Here is a 21,235-nt window from a genome sequence, read left to right on the forward strand (position 1 = left end):
AGGAACAGTACAGTGTACAATGAAAAGCTGAAACAAGCTTACACTGAAGCTGATTACATAAGTAAAGGAAAATACAAGCGAGTGGAGAGAAGGCCGTGGGGACAGCTCAGAGGAGAGGTTGGCTACTGCGCCAAGTTATTGTCTAAGGAAACCATTCCTCGACACCTCTACATGCCCATAACTCAGGCAGCCAAAGAACCTGACCTCAGGCTAACACCATCTACAGAAAAGGTGCTAGGAGCTTGAGGTTGGGAAGCCCCCACAAAAATTTGCCTGCCACAAGGTAGACAGTGCTGATGGTGGAAATTCCTTCTTTGGACATACCGAAAAACTGGCATGACCAGAACCTACTTCGGATTTCGACTAAAAGAGGGAAGAGGACCCTCTCCCCTATGACGAAATGGAATGCTCCCTTGAACTTGCACCTCCTTGGCCCGTACCTCCCTACTCTGAGTCTCGGGGGGACATGACGCCTTTGTGGCGGAGGGAGCTCCTTTTTCCCAATCTCTGCCTCAAGCATGATGAACTAAGGGAGGAATCTGAAGGATTTGTGTGTGAAAAGGAGCAACTTTCTCTCCTATTTATGTTAAAAGATAAGGTGGTGGCATTTAATTCGCGCAGCGTCCCAAGGAACGCTACAGACAAAACGTCTCTGGCTCGACTTCCAACGTCGTCTGCAACCCTGAGATTAAAGGAGTCTCGAGAAGGTGCACCTCGAACACTGGGACGCCAAAAGGTACCGCGTGATCAAAAGTTATGGAAACACCTCTTAATTTGTGGGCCCAGTAAATTCGCGGCCCAGGCCCGTTCGGCATATGGGCCCAGGGACAGAACCAAGGCCTTGTATGGTCCTCGGACTCAAGCCTATGGGGAAACCAAGTACGAAAAATTATAAAAATTACAAGTTTTTGGGCAGAACCAAGGCCTTGTATGGTCCTCGGACTCAAGCCTATGGGGAAACCAAGTACGAAAAATTATAAAAATTACAAGTTTTTGGGCAGAACCAAGGCCTTGTATGGTCCTCGGACTCAAGCCTATGGGGAAGCCAAGCACGAAAAATTATAAAAATTACAAGTTATTGGACAGAACCAAGGCCTTGCATGGTCCTCGGACTCAAGCCTATGGGAAAACCAAATACTTGGATAAGAAAAGGTTTGACTCTCATAAGAAAGGTTACTTGGTAAAAATGTCAGGTCACTTCATCCACGGCTTAAACACCATAAAATGTTAAGGCCAATAAAGGTGTAAGGAAGGGGGTGGAACGCCCCAGCATTTAGTCGTATAAGAGGGCTATTCATTTGGTAGGGGATATGTCCTCGGACGGCTATTTCTCACACGGCATCAAGCCTTCGGTTCTCTCCTCGGCTAGTTCCGGGTGAGTACTATTTTTTTTACGGGTCGGCCTTATTGTGCCAAGCACTTCTACTAAAGCTATGGCGACATCATTTTATTATCAAATATTTTGGTCTTCGTCGTCATTGGTTTAGATGCTATATTATTGTGCCGAGCAGTGCTTGCAAATTTATGAAAACATAGAGACATAACATGCGAAATAAGGTAGACAACAATTTTTATTAATATAAAAAAATCATTACAACATACAAAAAGGGGCTCAAACGAGCCTATATAAAATGTAAACTGCCTAAGCAACCATTACATCTGTAGTACAGAAAAGTAAACTGTTAAGCGTCTTTTAAACTCGTCTTCAAAGTTTCTCCAATCTCTGCCTCATTGCTGCTCATACTGAGAGAGAGACTCACTTTAAAAAAGAAAATGAATGAAGAAGAAGGAAATAGTAAGGAAGAAATCAATGACGAAGATGAGGGGGATGAATAAAGAAGATGAAGGACATGAGTAAAGAAGGAGGAGAAGAAGAGAGAGAGATGAAGAGACAAAGAGAGGAACAAAAGATAGAAAAGAAACAGCACCAGGGCGGAACTGGTGCTGGGAAGACAATAAGAAGAGGGAGGGGAAGGGCACCAAGGAGCAAAAGAGGGAGAAGCAGAAGCACTTAGCCCTTGCCTCCGCCCTGACTCCTAACACGCCGGTGCCATATTAGGTACGCTCGTGAGGAGCCGGATGGTAACGATCTTGGGTGTTCTCGACTCAGTCACGTCGAAAGTTTGACGTGACGAGTCCCTGCTTCGGATTTTGACTGAAAGAAGGATGAGGTTGATTTTGAGTCTTCGCCATCCTTGTCCCGATCGAGCCATGATAAGCTTTATCGGAACGTGGCGTTTTTGGGAGGGGTGGGACTTTTGCATCCCTTGTTGTTATGGTAAAGTATTTTACGATTAAGTGTATAAACCGGCGAGTAAACCGAATCTTAAGGGAGGCTAAGTATTCCAGAGTCGCAGGAGGATGAAAATGGATTTTTGGTAAAAACAATCACCTCCTCCTGTCCTACTTATACAGAGGGCGGAGCGGGGGGCATTTAATAGGTTCAGATCTCCAAAGGAACCAGCAAACCCAAACACGCCGGTTCCGCTTCTCCACCCCATCAAAATAAACCGTCGAATTAAAGTAGTCTCGTAAATAGTGATTATTCAAAGCGCGTTTTGAATACCCCAAGCGATAAGAATGCATCAAGCGCGAAATTAAAAACTGTCTCGTAGACCGGTGCACCTCTTGGGCATATGAAGCGCCGCCAGCATGTTCAATAGGCCGAATGGATTGGGCCGTAGGAAGAAGTTTGGCATCACCAAAACCCCCCTGTCCAGCCCAGAGGTTGGACAGCCGGGTTTTGAGGGGCTAATGTGGGGCGCAAATGATTTATGGGCCAGGCCCCTCTACCCAGGGAGAGTCCAAAGGCCCAGGCCGAGGAGGATTATGGCCCAAGTTCAACGAAATAGCCTTTGGGTACCGCCGAGGGTAGTTCAGTCCTCGGCAGACCCACAGTACCTCCAAAGGGAAGGGTAAAAACGGTATAAGACTGGAACATGGAAGAAAGATCTAAAATATCCAGGGAAAGCTGCTGTTATTGCCATTTAATGTTCTGAACCCGACAGAGCCGCATTCTTTGGCTTTTACAACCATCCCCAACGACTTTGGGTATGGGCTGATGGGACAAGTATCAGTCTTGGAAAAGTTGACCCTATACGTGGACGAAGGACAATGAACGCAAGGAGATATAAAAGGAAAGATAAGTAAACTAGAGAAGGGGCTGGGAAAAATGGCCAGAAACCAGAGCCTCCCAGCCCACCTCTAGGAAAAAGACTCCAGGGGTGTAGGAAAACTGAAACTGGTACGAACACCGTGAAAAACCCACCGCCTATCAACCAAGGCCTAGCCTTCCAAACCCACGCTCTACAAATGATATTGTTAGGGGCCTTTTCACGTGCGAACCCGACACTGTTACGGTCCGCCACGAATCGCGTCCTTACATATATAAAACAATTTTCCATTGTAGCAATGTTGGTGGGATTGGTAAATGGCAATGCAGATTTTGGGAGTGACGCCAACGTGGTAGCTCAACTGTTGTGCATTATTAGATGCAGTACTATATCATTGTTTTAAAGTCAAATTTCATAACATTTAATTTTCATGTCCCAAATGTTTGTCGGATTCCATCTGGTCTCCAATAATCCATCCACCTGTTTTACTTATTGTGACTTGTGTCGGTGCCTGGGTGCAGGTAGTTTTACCAAGAAGAAATGCATATTAATTATTGGTTGTAATTTGTAACTTGCAAAAGAAAACTTTAAGGATTGGAAGAGTAACATTAAAAATTTTGAATCCTTAATCCTTGAATAATAATGGGTTTCATTATGACATTGACATTGTCCTCAAATCCCATAATTCTCTTTGGCTATTCATGCCATTTGTAATTTCTTGTATGGAATCTCATAATAAACTGTCGAATTGAGATCGGTTGCAATACCTAAAGTATTGCACTTGATACAATAGTAATATACAGTTGAGATTGAAAGTTTCTTTTTTTAAACTTTCAATTTCAACCATTAAATAAAAAAATTAAAAAGAAGTTGAAAAAATTAAAAAGTTAAAGTTAAAAAATGAAAATGGTAAAAATTAATATGAGAATACGTGATATAATTGCACCTAGTGATATTGCACCTGATCCAAATCCGTAAACTGTCTTATCAATGAGGTCGCAAATAAAATAAGAAACTAGTTCGGACAAGAGAGAAAATGGAGGCATTGTTAAAGCGTAGAGTCTTTGTTGACATTCTAGCAGAATGAAGAGTAAAAGTTTTCCTTTTAAGATCGTCTATCTTTTCAAAGTGTAAAGAGGATATAAACCGCGTAAAAAGGGGTCTCCTAGCAAATTTACTGTGGAAGTATTAACATATTGAAAAGGGGTACTAATCTCAAAAAGAAAAAGATAAAAAGGGATACTTTGGTGACACATTGCTTTTGATAACTGATGCAAAGTTCATGATAATAAGGAATTCTGAAGAAAATGTAGTTATGTGGAATAGGATTGAGTAACTATTTTTGGTATTAATGGGGTTATTTAGAAGGTAGGAATGTAATTTTTTTTTTTTCATTCTCAAAAATAACTTTTAATTAAATTTTAGAGCAATTTTTTGAAAAACCAGCCAAATAGAACCTTACAGAATAGATTTTGTCTGTTCCATTGGGATGAAGGGGAGTTTTAATTAAGGAGAATAAAGACTCTGCCTCGATATGGTCCATTAACTTAAGAATTTATTAAATTATAATTGTAAAATCGAAAATTTGAGATATTGGAGTGAGCCGTAATGAGTTACTGTGTAATAGCAATGTTAAAGATCAAGAAATATGTCTTAACATTGTTTTTTCGAATGACTTAGGAATGGTGTTACCAAAACAAATATATGGACTCATGGAGTTTAATATTGCCTTTAGAAAGAGTGATTTATGGTGCCTTAAACATTTACTTAGCTATTGTGTTATAATTAGGGGTGTGTATTCTACTCATCAACCCGACAAACCCAGTTTAACACCCTTTGCCCCCCAAGCCCAACTAGGTTTGGAGTTTGAGCTAGCAAAATTGTCAGTCCATGTAAATAGATATAATCCATGCTATTAATAATATATATATATATATATATATATGTGTGTGTGTGTGTGTGTGTATTAATGTGTTAGTTTGCTTTACTTTTGATATTGAGATTTTGTTTAAATTTGCTTCTTTGATTTATTTTGGTATTCTAGGACTGATTTTTTATGACATTGAAATATTAAGATTTATTGTGTAAATTATAATGATTTATTGAATAATAAGATTAAATAGTTGAATAAAAATCAATTACTCTTAGACGCATCTAGTTGATTCTTTTTAATAAGAATGATTGAATTTCTTAAATAGTCATTAGAGATATAATTTTTTTAGTTAGGCCATCAATATTGCATCTTCAACCTGAAGACTAAATCTAACCCAATCCAATACCTACAATTTTGGGTTAGGTTAGATTGGAGATTTCACAACCTAAGGAAGTTGCATTGAGTTAAAAACAAAAAACATCTCAAACCCAACCCAATCCAACGTATATACACCTCATAGGCCATTTGGACAACTACAAATTCAAGTATGCAACAAAAGTTGTTCCTCTTTCTTATGTAAATAAATTTCAGGGTGCCCTACTTGTAGCTTTGTAATACTTTGATGGGTTTGATCCACGTGTTGTCCATCATACCACTCCCACTCTCTCCCACAAAAAGAACAACTTCACAAATTTTTTAAATTAATTTTCATATCACAGAATCTCCCAAACTATAGTTTACTTGGAAATTTTAAGAAACCCAAAACATGTGACAATGAAATGTTTATTCCAAAAATGGTCTTAAAGGGAGGTTTAGATCTCAAAATATAAAATGAAAAAGAATTTAACGATGACAAAATTTAGATGATACATGCATTAGTTTAGTGAGTTTTGGGAAAGCTTTGCTGGGTTGAATTGAGTTTTGGCTGAGAGTATGAAGTGGGTGTTTTAGCATGCAAGGTTTTGAGGAATTTTTGATGTGTTTGTGAGTTTCAATTGGCAAAAAGATGTTAGCTCAATTGAGAAATTGGGTTTGAGGATTGGTTGCTGTGAACTGTGATTACACTTTGTCGTGGAGGTCTGGTGATTTGGCTAGTGGGGGGACTAGAGTGGACAAGGGTTTTGGCCTAAAACCTAATCAATTTGGTTATTAAGGCATTTGGGGTGGTTGATAGGAAGTAGTCTATTTAAAATTTGAAGCAAGGACAATAGTGGTGAAGAGTGGAGAAGACTAGGAGAGGTGAAAGAAGGGAGAAAGAAAAATTAAAAATAAAAAAAGATTTATGGGTAAAATGGAAAAGAAATATAATCAAGAGTTAAATAACAAAATAATCTACAAGAGTTCACAGAGGATTAAACAAAAGCCACACCTTTTGCTAATTTAAAACAGAGGTGCAATTGAACCTGCAACAAGGAGAGATGATAGTGTGCAAATCGTAAATCCATTGGTGACATAAACCATATCTCATATCTATAACAAAGAGGACAATTTCTATCGCACTTTTAGCTAAATGAGTGAAATTTATTGTAGCTAATAAAATAAGCAAGGGATGAAGGTGTTGGGATGGGCATCTCCTTAAAGATTATTGTTGGGTTATAAATTGAACCCAATTCAATTAACTAATTAGTTAAGTAGATCAATTGATTCAATTACATGCAAATTCCAATTATAGGCATAATTATATCGCCAATCTAGAGTATAGCGCAGCAAAGAATAAATTGATATAGTGAGCCCGTCACAATGGGGAAAACTTTTGTAGTAAAAACTTCAACCGGTGATTATGTAGGTTACAAGTACAACTCTCAAAAACTCTATTAATAAAAAATCAAGGTTACAACTTACAAGGGCAAGGAATTTTATTCAATCCCAAATATCTACCTAAAATAAAACATACTAATCCTAACTCAATTCCGACTCATTGGACTTTGATTAACAGAAGACTTTTCAATTTGCACGGATCTCCTATTGATGTGACTAACAACGGTTGCACAAATATCTTATCAACATAGCAACCTTACAACAACAACAAATTGATTGCAATAGTGTAACTTTGCAGCAGTTTCACGTAAAATACCAATAAGATATTCAATGGTTAGAGTTGAAGACTTTCTTTGGTACATAACCATTAGTGCACAAAATTCGCAGCAAGATAACTCACAAGTTCAATGTGTAGGTTAGGATTTTTCTCTAAAAACCTTTCAGTTTCTATCTCAATAACATTATTTAAAGTGGGGCTTAATAAGCCTTTAAATAGGCTCCAGCTAGGTTACAAAAACTTAATTACAGTCATTTTAACTAAAAGCGTTTCAAGCTAATTCAGAATTTACAAATCTTGATCTATTGGCTGGTGTTGATATTTAATTAAACTTGATCAATTGATTTGTAGTCAAACCTAGTATTGAGGCAACAAATTCAGTTGTTATTGAGCAGTTTTCTTGTGTCTTCCACATAGATATTCAACACTTTTGGACACTAAAAATTAAGACTCAAAATACATCATTAAGTACGTTTGGAAGCTGGTATGCTAACACCTAAAAATATAACCTTAAATATTTTCCTATCAAAATCAGTTTCAAAAGTCGACAATTAGTCTTGTTCTATAATTTGTGTCATTACTCATTATCTTTCTAAGTTTTTTCACTAGTTCATAAAATGATTATTATTATTTTTTTTTTTGGTTACTACATTAATAAGTTAGAGCTAGGGATTGAAGGGATTGAATCCAAGACATCACTATTTTACCGTATGCAAGATTCTGTCGTTGGAGTGTCATTATCTTTATAAGCTTTTCACTAGTTCACAAAATGATCTTTTGATTTTGACTTTTTCCCCCCTCCTATATTAGCTGAAAACCAATGGTTCATTGACAATTAATCTCCTTAAAAATAAATAAAAAGAAAGAAAGAAAGAAAGAGATTCAATCAATAAGCAAGGTTACACATAAACATGAGATTATAATTAAAAAATAAAAAATTTATAGGTAAGAAATCCTTGAAGAAAAAAATAACACATAATAATTTCATAGGCAATTTTAATACTTGTTGAGATAATAAACTATAATTAATCCACAATTATCACATTTTTTTTTTTCACCCATCAGTCATAATAATAACTTTATTATCTCAAATAAGTTGTCAATAAAAACAACCTACTATATAATTATCCAAAAATATATGAAAAGTGAGCACACATAATATACTGGCTAATGAAAAAAAAAGCTTCTCAAACTCAAAGTGGCGCCGTTTCCAAAGCTACAAGTCGCTGCATCTTTAGTAGTTATCGATCCCTAAACACTACCCTCCAAAGCACTCTGTCGTATTACTGTTTCTATGGCGTTGAGGGCCTTCCAATTTTTGAAACCCTAGCCTAGGGTTTCAAATTTCAATTTCTGGAGCCAATTGAAGGACAAAAAAAACCCAGGTACACTTTCACTTTCTTCTTCATATTTATTCATTGACAAATTCGTAACGAATTGGACGGCTACGATTGTACAAGATTGTGATTAGACGATCCAGGATTTTCCCCAATTTTTTTTTTTTCAAATTTTTGCCTATTATTAATAAAGGGGAAAGAGTAAAAATCTGGGCTTGAAAACAAAGCACGCGAGAATTTGTTGCAAGCTGTGTTTGGCTGCAAAGAAAATGTTGGGAAAGTTTCATAAAAATTGAAACTTTGAATATTTATGTGCTATTTAAATAGAATTTGTTACTTTTCACAAATGAAAAAGAAAATCATTGTGGGTTTATGAAGCTGCATTGCTTAAAATTGGGTTGAACTAAAAAGCATGACACAGTTACAATTTACTTTGATTAGCTTCTGTGTAATGCTTTTGATTTTTCAAAAAAATTAAAGAACAAAAATTGTAATGTGTGTTATTTGACAATTTGCTAACTTCAAAGGAAATGGTTTATTGAAGTATTGAACCATTTTTTCTAACACTATCCCTCATGTGTGGTTTCATAATCTCTTAATAAGTGGGACCCACCATGTGAAAATTTTAAAGGGTTAAACTCAAGACTAACGATAATATCACTGTGATAAATTATCACTTATCCTAAAAGCTTTAAGTTGCTAGGAAAATGTTCATTTAGTGATTTGTCCATTTTTCTAACAGTTTAATACCTGCTTATACATGTAAAACTTTTGTGACTCGAATGCAATTTGTGTGTATCTAATGGCAGATTTGTTGATGGAGGGGTCTTAAGAAGTGTTGCAGTACGAGACTTGCATGAGAACTTTTGGTGTTTTTGTCGAACAGAAGTAAGTTATGGTCATGATTTTTGGGATAAATGAAGGTTTAGCTGACAGGGGATTTGTGCCCTGAGTAAAGAGTTTGCTAATTATAGATATAGCTAACAAGATCATTGCTTAGTCATGAATGTCTCAAAGGCCAGTTTAAATTATTCAGTGTAACTATTGAGTGTTTTATTTCCTTTCTAGAAGGTATTTTTCTATTTATATGGGCCATTAAACTTGCATTGCACAATGCTTTGAAGTTTGAAATCACCAAGCTTTGTGAGTACTTGCAATTGAATGTGAATGTTTGGTTGTAGCTTGGGATAGATTTGTCCTAATATGTGCTGCATTGTTGGCTGTAGTCATGGACCGAGAAGAGAGAATTAAGAATGCATGCATGAAGATTGTGGAGTGCATAAACGCCATGTCTTTTTTAAACTTGGATGACCAACGGGTGCATTCACTAGTGATGATGCGAGAAATAGCACGTGGGGTTGTTGAAAATAAGGATAGAAAGGTAAGAGAGAGAGGGGAGTATGTGCAAATTATTTTGATTATCATGTTGATCACTCTCATTTGTTGCATTGTTACTTTATAGGTAACTAAGAGTGATGTGACTAGGGCTTTGCACTCTAGTATTGAGAAGATGGTAAGTACTACTTATATCATGATAAGTTGTTTTACATTATGTTATCATTATGTGATGATTGATGGCAATGCAGGCCAGTTCATGCAGGGATATTGTGTATAAATTAAGTAAGATGTCATATAAAGGCTTAGATGACCAACGGATTCAATCATTATTAAGGGTGAAAGAGATTGCGGCTAAACATGCTAAAGTTGCGAGTGTTGAGAGTGATACATGGATTAAAGAAAGCTTGGCAGGTGAGGAAATGCAGCCAAGCAGCGTGGATGTCCTGGTTGGAGGTGCAGAAATTATGGTGGTTGAAGAATCGCTGGTGGAGGAAACGGAGCTAAGAAATGAAGACGGTCATAATGTGGTGCAGAAAAGGCCTGTGACTAGGGCAAAACTCACTGGAAAAAAGGATGTGCAGATTGGAGAGGTACCAAGGAAGATGCCTGAAGATGAGCCACCAGAGGTGGAAGCTCAATTAATAAACGAAAATGGTAAAAATCAGTTGCAGGAGATTTTGTCACAACCACCGCTTCTGCAATCTCTTATATGGCCTCCAGATGACTGCATTACCTTAGATTGGATCTGGTCATTGATATCCGCAATTAAGCAGTTTTCACAGAATCATCCCCCCTCTGAGTTTCAATTGGTAATGCCAATTTCTGTGGTGGATAAACTAGTTGATAATGCTTCAAGTATCCTTTCCAAAGAATCAAACTGTGTGAAAATTGATTGCCATGGAGTGGACTCAAGAGTTGTTGTAGTGGGCGACATTCATGGCCAGTTCCATGATTTGCTCCATCTTCTTGAAAATGCTGGTTTTCCCTCTGAGAATCAGTTCTATGTTTTCAATGGTAACTATGTAGATAGAGGAGCATGGGGTTTGGAGGTATTTTTGCTCCTATTGGCTTGGAAGGTATGTGATATGAATGATATTTATGGTAGTTGTCCATTTGCTTAATGCTCATTTTTTATTTTTAGAAAAAGCAAAAGAATGGAGGCAAAAAAAGCATATGTAAACAATTATGTATCATGTACTTGTTTTGGTGGCTAAGTAACACAATTATATTTTTCTATTGTCTGTTGTATGAGTTATATGATTACTTTGTATTCATTATTTTGATTATGCTTATTTTCTCATCTTAGTGATTATCATAAATAATATAGTGTTTTCTTCATTGAAGAAAAAGAGCAGTTGGTTTCTCCTCCCTCTGCATAAGTAATATATAGTCCACTTATTTGTTGTTGATTTTTTATGTGTATTTTTTTCATTCTATAACTTGTGATGATTATACTGCTTTAATGTTTGTTTGTTTTTGTTTTTCATTTTTAACTCCTTGGTGTTTAGGTATTGATGCCTCACAGAGTATATCTACTCCGTGGGAATCATGAGTCAAAAGAATGCACACTGTCATATGGTTTCGAGAAGGAGGTGAAGACCAAATTTGGAGATCAAGGTGAATACGTCTATAATAAATTCCTGGATTGCTTTAAAGAGCTTCCTTTGGCCTCAGTTATTGCTGGATCTGTTTATACCACTCATGGAGGGCTTTTCCGTAGTACACGCATTGCATATTCACGAAGATCTAGAAGAAAAAGGACACAGAGGCTAGAGCTTGGTTCTTTAGAAGAGTTATCTGCAGTTAAAAGATCTCTAATAGATGCTCCATATGAAGGCCCAAATATGATATTAACTGATGTGCTATGGTCAGATCCATCACAGAGGCAGGGTATGTGTAAAAATCGAGCTCGAGGACGGGGTTTATGGTGGGGTCCTGATTGCACTGAAGCTTTCTTGAAAATGTCCAAGTTAAAGGTAATAATTTTCTACGTAGCTAGTGAAAAATTAAGTTGAAGTTTTCTTGTCACAATTGAAGCTACCACTAACTTATTTTGTCACAATAGAAATCATATTAGATGTCAGTCATTTATGGAATTAATATCACATATGGTCTCATTTTTAAAATTCTTTTTTGTTAACTTTGGCTAAGGCTGGAGCTAATTTTTTCCCCCTTTTTTTGGACTGCGTTTTCAACGCTATGCTGGAATAAAAAATAAAGTCATTATGGAATGAAATGTTTCAAATGTTCTTTTGTTTGGTTTTGTGGACATTTGATGTGACTCATTGGATAATTAAATGGTTTTGTGAATTGTATAAGAAAAAAAGGATTAATGCCTAATATACTAGAGCCTGAAAGGTTAAATAAGCAGCCTTTTCTGACCTCTACCATAGTAATTAGTCCATAGGAAGCTTTAATATATATATATATATATATATATTGATAATTATAGTAAGCTTTAAAATTAAATATTTAATTAATAGCCTTAAAAGTTTCTAAAATTATGTTGCACTGATGCAAAGAGGACCCATTTCTTAAATTAGGAAGGATTTGAGCTACTCGCTTCAATCCTTCACAAGACATGCAATTGACTCTACAAGAACCCTAAAACATACTAAAGTTGAATATGATATGATGGAGGTTGAAATCAAAGGATGTCATCTTTGATGTGCTGCTTCTGCCTAAAATCTCCTTTAGCAGAGAAGAAGCGTTCCACCTCCACTAACTGACCCACGTAAAGATTTCTTGCAGAGCATGCCATTACTGCTCCTACTGGATCCAAGAAGATTCTCTTCAAATATTTCAGCCCTTTGTGCAACCTGACCATTTCTCAAATTACTTATAGATATATAAATTGGTAACATTCCGATGATTCAGCACTTCTTTACAGGTAGTAAAAGTGTCTATATGAAACTTATACTATAAGTGGAACCATAATGGCCCATTCTGACACCAGGTACTTGATGAACCTCATCACATCTTGTCCCACCATCCAGCTTTTTCCATGAAAAAGCCTTGGTCATGCCATCTGGATCCAATACCTTGTTCCCACTTGTATTTTGAAGAGTGAGGCTAGTAAAAGCTTATTACTTGGTATTCGCTCAAACTTTCAAGATTATTAACATACATACAATCATGTACACCGATTAGGTTCTAAGCAAATATTGAGACAAAATTAACTGAGGCAATAATTTTAGCTCTTGGCTCAATTATCTTTTGTTAGCTCCATTTTGTGAATTATTTGTGCATAAAGACTCACTTTCCAGATCCCCTTTTAATTTTTTTTTTAATGCTTGTGAACACTGCCTCTTCATTTCTACTGTAGTTGATCATAAGATCGCATGAAGGTCCTGATGTGAGGGCTGGTCAGCATCTTTTTGGTGATATGCTATGTGGGTATAGCTTGGATCATGAAGGAGAATTAGGGAAGCTGTATACGCTGTTTAGTGCTCCGGATTACCCTCAGGTTGAAGATTTATCTCTAAGACTTGACCCTTAATTTTTTTGGTATGTTTAATTTTGTAAGTGACATTTCTTAGTCCTATGTGATAATCTTTGCAACTAGCTACAGCTCTGTATTTCGTTTTTCTACATCTGAAGGGCAGTCTGTGTGTGTGTGGACTTATATTTAAATAATGGAATGCTTCTATTCTGTTTATATGACAACTATCAACTTTATACTTGGAAAAAAATAATGACAACTATAAACTTTATATGTGAATATCGTTGATGGGACATGACTTTGGAATTGACCAATATGAGCATTTCACCTTATTTCTCATATGAGAAAGTAAGCATAATTCTTCTGTACAAATAGCAACATATAACCATGACTAGAATTTCTGACTTTGATTGCATTATGTGTCATAAAAAAATAATTTTTCTTCTTAAATAAAACATGTCTTTTAATTATAGGATTGAAATTTGTGTGCTTTGGCTAACAGGTTGCAGGGTTCAGATTTATTCAATGTCCTAATTCTGTCTTTTGGTTGCTTTAACATGAAGTATCTTCATTTCTTTATTAAGTTGGTATGCATCCAACACCTGGAGAGTGGATTATAGGTGTTTATTCTATACATTATGAATGTGTAGACATGTTGCAACATGGCAAATATCGTCGACAAGCAGGCCTTTGTACCCCTTACTAAACTAAGATTTGACTTACACTAGGGTTCAGATTTATTCAATGTCCTAATTCTGTCTTTTGGTTGCTTTAACATGAAGTATCTTCATTTCTTTATTAAGTTGGTATGCATCCAACACCTGGAGAGTGGATTATAGATGTTTATTCTATACATTATGAATGTGTAGACATGTTGCAACACGGCAAATGTCGTCGACAAGCAGGCCTTTGTATCCCTTACTAAACTAAGATTTGACTTACACTAGAGATTGTTTTGCAAAGCTTAGTAATGTGCCACCAATTAGTATGGTTGTGTGCGTCAAGATAGAGAGGCCGTGACTAAGATTAATAGAAAATGAGGAATCCAATACACTTGTGGTCTGCTCTTTTGGTGTCTTTGCATCCCAAATGAGGGTTTCTATAAATGACTTCCATATAATGGAATGTGCAATTTGTTGCTAGCTTGCTAGTTGGTGTATTTTCTGGATAGAAGTTTTTCTACTTCTCTTCCTTTTATGAGCAGAAATTTGTGAGTATTTTATTTGGATTTTACATTTGAAAAGAAAATTAAATCTATTGGACTTTCTACAGTATGCATTATTAGTAAAACATGGTAGCTCTTGATGTTCAAAGAAAGGAAGTTAATGTCAACTGCTACGGAAGTATACTTTTTTGGGTACAGAAGTTGTATTCTATCTCAGATAACAGTTTGTGAATTATGCAGTTCGGTAGAAAGATATTTGCCAATGAAGGAGCATATGCTGTACTTCAGTCTCCTAATTTTGAAAGTCCTTCCTTCCACTCATTCAAAGCTGTAGAAAAACCAAAGGTATGGATTCCAACCATTGATTTTGGCCCCTTGCCGATGGATAAGTTTGCACTTGTATGCTTAGAACACCTGCATCTAGCTGCAGGTTGGGGAAATGACATTAAAGCTTTTTGAAGGGTTTCAGTTTCATGTAACTCATGCCTGCATGAATGTATCCAATTAACTTGATGCAACTTGCTTCACAGGCAGATCCTTTTGTTGATGTTGATGACTATGATAAGATAGCATCATCTAAACGTGAAGATCAGATAGCAACATCGGATGAAGAAGATGAGATAGATATAGGTGAACGAGACCTCACATCAATAGTAAGTTGTTAACATTTTCTGGAGGAAAAGTAACCCTTAATTTTTTTTAAATTATGGTTTCAAGTGAAATATATGATGCTCTGACTAATGTATTGGGTCTTAGATTCTGTGTTGTTCACAATGGTTGTTTTAAATTAACTTTTCCTCTGCCCTTGTTTAGTAAAGAGAAATGCAGCTTGAACAAATAAGGTATAATGTTATTCTTTATGGTGCAATTTGGGTCTGATTCCCGAAGACTCAACTCCACCTTATTTATACATTTGGGAAAAAAATTCTTAAGTAGGTTTGTCAACAAGGCATGAAGTTGGATTTCTTTTTCTAATCGATCTTACAAATAGGTACTTCCTTTTTTCTGGCTACTTCATCTCTTTAATGAAGTAGTCTTTTCTTAATGCAATTTTTCTTACTTATCAAAACAAAAGAAAAGAAAAACAATCAATCTTACAAATAGGTGATTCCTCTGTCCAATTTTGAAATGATATATATATATATATATATATATATATATATATTTTCTTGGGGAAAAAAATCAATCTCAGGTTAGGTAACTTTTTCTTTAAAATGGTTTCAAAGTAGGATTTGTTTTGCTTTATATCTTGCTTATATGGAAGATGGAATCAATGTGACATTATCTTTAAGTCGGAAAAGATTAACCATCTTTTCTAGAAAGTTGGAAGTTTAATATGTCTAAGAAATTCCAAAAGAAAATTTGAAAGCTGTGAAATGCATGTAATTTAAGGCAGATCAATTCTTGTAGCATTACATTATAGTATTATATGTTTGCACTTAGAGTATGCAGTATTATGTTTTGTTACATTTTCCCTGCTCACGTGTTCAATTGGGATTTCAGTTGCTATATGAAGGGCTTATGTCACTTATTCAATATATATATATATATATATATATGAAGGATTTATGTTAAATGCCCATGGCCCTCACACCTGATCTTAATGCTCCTAGCAGCTATTCTCCATTCTCCATAATATTATTCTCAGAAATGGACTTTCTTTGTTAATTAGCATTCACAGTCCTCAACGGCCGCCATCTCTTCGTTGCAAAAATCTTCTCCGGTTGTGATGGCTTCTGGGGTTAACTTTGAGGCACTGGGCATTTCTAATCCTCCTTCTTGGAGTGTTCTTTTGCCGAATGATTTGGGTGGCACCCAACTTGTTCAAGTTCCACAGGCTCCTGAGGTGGAAGGACTACCACTACCCCCCAACTTAGAGGTAATAACATCTTTTTGGATTACCCATTATTATCATCTTTGTCAGAGGTCTAAACCTAAACTGTGCAGGAGCCTCACAAATCTGCTTATGAGTACTTGTTCAAGCTTGTTGCTGGCCTAAAGCATATGCTTCAAACAAGGGTGAGCCATTTTCACATTTATCTTCTCTATTCCTCTTACGTGAGAAACTAACGTGATATTCTTTGAGTAGGAAATTGAGAGTAAGGGCCAAAAGAGGAAGCGAGATGATTAGGTCAGCTTGGAGCCAAGGCAGCTCTGCCACAATGGCTTGATATGTCAAGCATCACTAGAAAAAAGATTTTCTGGAGATGTATCCAAATGGAAATGTATATAATACCAAGTAATGTGATTCATTGATTCTATGTTTATGTAGATAAACACTCGAGCATTTTGTATCAAATTTACAAATGAGTTGATTTAGCATTTGGGATCTTTATTCAGTACACTTTCTTAGGAATCTAACCTTTGTCTAAATCTGTGAGAGATGAAAAATAGAGAGAAAAATGCGCAAAGAAAAACAATCAAACACAAGAGTTAAGTGATTTGGCGATGTGCCTATGTTCACAAAATTGCAACGATTTCACTATATCAATAAGATGAATACCGAGGTGGCCATACAATACAGTTCATAAAAAAAAGTACGAAGTCGGCAAGCCTTTGTTCTATGGACTAAATCTAAGAAAATCACTCATTTAAAATTGTAATGCTTCTATATGCGTTTTTACTTTGTGTAGATGGTCTCTGCAACACCTATTTTATTCATTTATTTATTTAGTCCATGGTCAGAAATCAGACTTAATGGAAAGATAGCAGATTGACACTCCATAACTGAATGAGCTACATGGTTCACAGGTGGTAAGGTGACCAGCTGAGCTTGGGCTTACTCACTAATCACATAGAAGATTTATCTCAAAAATTACTCAACACTATATTAGGAGTAAATGATAGTCATAATGACAACATTTGTCATAATGACAACATCTGTTATCTGGGAAATTCTTGAGGATATTGATGGAAGCTAAAAGGTCTTACTAAAGCTAAAATTTGCACTCATTTCAAAATACTCGAGTAGACCAAGTCAAAAATTAAAAAATTAAAAAAATACTCGAGTAGACAAGGAAGAAAAAATAAAAAGAAAGAGAAAAGTGATTAAATGGATTATGATTAATCTGCACTCTGCAGTATCTTTCATCCCCAATCCCTTGGATCAACTGGCTTGCTTTGCTTCAATAAAACCGAAAAATCAAATTTAAATTAAAAGTGTCATGGACCATCTAAAAGCTTCATTTTCCATGGCAATTAAAATAACTATCCAGCCCACAGCTCATTTGATACTACAACCGTTCCAGCACTGCTTGTTATAGACCAAGAACTTCATAAATTCAAGAGAGAGAGAGAGAGTCAAGCCAACACCAAATCCATCCCAGCATTGAAAATTTTAATTCAGTGAAGAACTACTTGACATCTTAAATGAAGAATTTTTTACACATTTCATAATCATACAAGGCGACTATAGGCTATGCACTACATATCCCCTAAAACTAAGTAATAATAACCTACTTCCTAGAAGTGCTTTACTAATGACCAACGAAAAGAAAATCACATCTTAACCACTTTGCCAAATAGATTTTTTTTAGGGTATTTTTATCTCAATAAACAGAGCTGTCCGCATGATTAATGCATCTACAACTCTTAACATTGGCCATCCTCGCAAATCGAATCATCCTTCCGCTTACGCTTCTTAGTACTCTTCATTCCAATTTTTTTTGGTGAATCTCCAACTTCATCCATCAAATATTTGTGCACAATATCCTTGACCTCATCAAGTAACTTCCTATCCTGGAAATCCATCCCATCTTCTGAAAACTTACCTAGCATGTCTGCGATTTCATTCAAAGCTTCAACCTGTAAAATTAATAAAAACCAAATATCAAGAAAAAAGAAAAGAAGAACAACAAGTTAAATAATATCTAATTGTTGAGATTAGTAAACATCAAATAGCTAGTTATGCATAGCCTTACTTTTCCCTTAAATTCAGACTCAACAGATGTAAGCCTCCCTACGAATTTACGAGTAATTTTCTCATACCACTGCATGTACTCCTTTTCGTCCACATCATCATCACCTTCCACGACATAAAATCTACGCATTGCCCACTCATCAAGCTCATATTGCATTTTACCCAAGATGTCAACACCATGATCATATGCACGGCTCTTTCTCTCCCATCGATGAACATCATTTGGAATCCCTTGAAGCATGCCAAATTGCCTAACGCAACGATCTGGGAGGTGTCTTTCTGCCTTTTCAAAGCAAATGAGCATAGTCCTTGATGCCCGCAAGGTCAAAGTATTTTTAATATCTTCTGGTATTACTGTATGGTCGATATCTTTGTAAGGAAGCCACTCCACCTGCACGTCAAAAGCACACCAATTGGATCATATCTTCTAGACAATACATATAAGAATTGACAGTGACTAACATGCATATAAACTCACATCAGAAGGTTTAAGAGAATCCAAGGCTTTCCGATAAGAGACTAAATTACATTTCATTCTGGAACCACTTTGTTTTCCTTTCCACCAGAGCACCAATGGGAAGCAACCTTGGTTTGGCTCCTGATTGAACCTTGGTCGGCCAACATTCAGGCGATAATAACTCCAACACTAAAGACACATAACAAAGAATTGAAGTCAGCATTATGACTGAAAGTCATCAACATAGCCAAATTCCAATTGCTTCACCAATCAATATTTTAAATCACAACCCTGCCCCCCCGACGGTTATTTATCTGAAACAAAAAGAGAAGCAAAGAAAACAGTTATTTATCTGAAACCTGGAGTAAAGTCAAAGAGCCGCTAATGGTGCTTTGAGACTTTAGTGAAGCATTGCCAAGTGCTCTATATAAGAATGCCAATGCTGCTGCACCCCATGCAAACTTTCCCGCTTTGTCAAAATCCTCAAACAATGAAAGGTACATGACAGGGACTTTGTTACCAGTTGTTGTAGAAAATATTGTACTGCCTACCAGGTATAGAAGGTAGGCACGTGTTCGGCACTCAATCTCTTCCACTGGTGCATCTTTGGGACATTGAGAAAAGAACTCTTTCAACCAGGTAAGCTTCACCATTCCACCAGTTAGGTCCTCTGGTACTCTTCCTAGTAATTTTTCACACAACAAGCTGGGTGTGCTGCTTGTTACACCTATAACAGGCTCTCCATCAATTGCTAGTCCAAGCAAGAGTGCTACATCTTCAAGAGTTATTGTCATTTCTCCAACAGGCAAGTGAAAGGTATTTGTTTCTCTCCTCCACCTCTCAACTAGCGCTGCTATGAGGGCACTGTCAAAATTAATTGCGGGAATCATTCGTAAGTAATGAAATCCAGCCTTCCCAACCAACTCGATTTGTTCAGCTGTGAGCTTCCATTGGTCAAGCAGTGAAGTGTGTTCATGACATCTAAGCACTCCTCGTTCCTTTTAAATGTTGCAATTAAATTATAAGCAATTGCAGTCCTTTAAAATTTTGGGAAAAAACAAATTAAAACAAAAGGAGTGATATGATAGATATTGTCAAACCTGCCCATCCCAAACAGCTGAAGAGACATGGCTATCTTGATCATAAAGTACAACATTATCAATTGGACCGGGATCTCCAGTGGTCTCCATTTGAGCTTTGTAACAAACTACAAGCCAAAAAAGGGAATGCTAAAGTTAGCTCCATATAGTAGTAGCTCAAGAGCAGTAATTCGAGCTAAAAAAAAAACTTGCAGTAGCATTAAACTAGTTTCAACTTGATTTTCAGACACAACAATTATTTTGGCCAGTTCAGACCTTGAATTGACAAGACTCACATTTGCATGACCCTTAATACATAGTTGAACAGATAGAGATTACAAAAAGGACAAACAAATGGTTAAGGCCATTAAAATCAATGCTCTCTTCATTGTACACTACCCTTACTTCAAAAGACACAGAGTTTGAATTGGAGCGTAAAGCTGAGGCTCCTTCCAATATATACAATAGTAAAAAGGATTAGCAAGTAAAGAAAAGCCTAACTTCCATTTTATTTACCTGAACTTTCCCTTATCAAAGCAAAAAGTAAGAATATTTACAACTAAAAAAATGAATGAACAATACTACTTTCTTCACTGTACACAAAGCCGTAGTTCCATATGCAAAGATCAATAATTAAACAAAAAGCCTAACTTCCATTTAATTTGTAGCAAACACCCAATTTCTCTAAATTTTAGCTCTCCCTTTTGAATTCTGTCTTCTGTGTCCAAAAATATAAAGATTAATTTCACAGATAACAAGAAAAATAGTAAAGAATTCAAGACTGGGATTTTATTGAGCAAATCCTGAAAGCACTTTCCTTTCCTTTATTTCTTACTTCTTACAAACAAAAATGCTTCTCTACATCATCAATTACTATATTCTTCCTTAAACAGCTTGATTAAACCATGTTTTTCATCGAAAACTTTTCTGGGTATTTTCCCATAGAGGCAAACAGAGCTTTAGCAAGCAATTGCAGCACCCAAACCCGCAAATTAATTAAAACCCAGATGATAAGATTAAAAACCCAGATCAAATATAATATTTAATTTAAAAATACTAGGCCAATTAGTGGTAAAGGTTCAAGCTTTCAAATTCAGTAACGAGAAAAGCAAATACACAAAAATAAAACCTTGACGACATATAGGAGAAAGAAAAGGAAGCAGAAGAACGACATGATTAAAGAGTAATTCACATTCACTGACCTGAAAAATAAATTTTTTTTTTAAAATGGTATGTTTGGCGAAACGACGATGTGCAAAGTGGGAAAGTTGTCGACGACGGCCACGGAAGTGTCGTACTTTGTTTTGAATTGGGGAACTCTGGATTTAAAAAAAAAAAAAAAAAATCTTTAAATTACGAAAGTGTTAACTGATAAGATGATTTGAAAAAGGCCAAAAAAGAAAAAGAAAAAGAAAAAAAAGAAGAAGAAAGGCTCGGATAAGAATAATACTAGATGGGTTTGGACCTTTCTCAGCTC

The 21,235-nt window shown here is 36.1% G+C and overlaps 2 protein-coding genes across 7 annotated transcripts; one reads left to right on the forward strand and one right to left on the reverse strand.

Moving 5' to 3' along the window:
• The first annotated feature begins 8,189 nt into the window (after window positions 1–8,189).
• On the forward strand, window positions 8,190–16,664 carry LOC115988996 (serine/threonine-protein phosphatase 7-like). 6 transcript variants are annotated; one of them, XR_004091738.1, is made up of 12 exons: window positions 8,190–8,406; window positions 9,168–9,246; window positions 9,585–9,739; window positions 9,821–9,871; window positions 9,945–10,772; window positions 11,205–11,672; window positions 13,022–13,162; window positions 14,544–14,648; window positions 14,834–14,956; window positions 15,117–15,145; window positions 15,240–15,294; window positions 15,976–16,057. XR_004091738.1 is itself a non-coding variant. In XM_031112637.1 (12 exons), the coding sequence occupies exons 3-12, from the start codon at window positions 9,587–9,589 to the stop codon at window positions 16,432–16,434; spliced, it is 2,181 nt and encodes a 726-aa protein (XP_030968497.1). In that variant the 5' UTR covers window positions 8,190–8,406; window positions 9,168–9,246; window positions 9,585–9,586; the 3' UTR covers window positions 16,435–16,664. The 6 variants fall into 6 exon arrangements, 3 of the variants coding, with proteins under 3 accessions (XP_030968497.1, XP_030968499.1, XP_030968496.1); XM_031112637.1 differs by lacking the exons at window positions 15,117–15,145; window positions 15,240–15,294 and adding exons at window positions 16,251–16,322; window positions 16,393–16,664 and having other exon boundaries at window positions 15,985–16,182; XM_031112636.1 differs by lacking the exons at window positions 15,117–15,145; window positions 15,240–15,294 and adding exons at window positions 16,251–16,322; window positions 16,393–16,664 and having other exon boundaries at window positions 8,191–8,406; window positions 15,976–16,182.
• Window positions 16,665–17,631: 967 nt separating this feature from the next.
• On the reverse strand, window positions 17,632–21,091 carry LOC115988997 (protein MAIN-LIKE 2-like). Its single transcript, XM_031112640.1, has 6 exons — window positions 20,961–21,091; window positions 19,780–19,886; window positions 19,039–19,677; window positions 18,701–18,868; window positions 18,224–18,613; window positions 17,632–18,107 (listed from the first exon to the last, which is right to left on the reverse strand). The coding sequence occupies exons 2-6, from the start codon at window positions 19,867–19,869 to the stop codon at window positions 17,895–17,897; spliced, it is 1,500 nt and encodes a 499-aa protein (XP_030968500.1). The 5' UTR covers window positions 19,870–19,886; window positions 20,961–21,091; the 3' UTR covers window positions 17,632–17,894.
• Window positions 21,092–21,235: the final 144 nt, after the last annotated feature.

This window comes from Quercus lobata, chromosome 5, assembly GCF_001633185.2.
Source record: "Quercus lobata isolate SW786 chromosome 5, ValleyOak3.0 Primary Assembly, whole genome shotgun sequence".
Taxonomy (NCBI): Eukaryota; Viridiplantae; Streptophyta; class Magnoliopsida; order Fagales; family Fagaceae; genus Quercus; species Quercus lobata.

Bases quoted from the DNA above. Each gene is read 5' to 3' on its own strand.
- LOC115988997 (XM_031112640.1), bottom strand. From the start codon at position 19,869: ATGGAGACCACTGGAGATCCCGGTCCAATTGATAATGTTGTACTTTAT. The intron at 19,678-19,779 runs GTTTGACAATAT...AACATTTAAAAG, and splicing joins CAGCTGTTTGGGATGGGCAG to GAACGAGGAGTGCTTAGATG. The intron at 18,614-18,700 runs GTGAGTTTATAT...TTTGACGTGCAG, and splicing joins ATTCTCTTAAACCTTCTGAT to GTGGAGTGGCTTCCTTACAA.
- LOC115988996 (XM_031112636.1), top strand. From the start codon at position 9,587: ATGGACCGAGAAGAGAGAATTAAGAATGCATGCATGAAGATTGTGGAG. The intron at 9,740-9,820 runs GTAAGAGAGAGA...GTTACTTTATAG, and splicing joins TTGAAAATAAGGATAGAAAG to GTAACTAAGAGTGATGTGAC. The intron at 16,323-16,392 runs GTGAGCCATTTT...TTCTTTGAGTAG, and splicing joins AGCATATGCTTCAAACAAGG to GAAATTGAGAGTAAGGGCCA.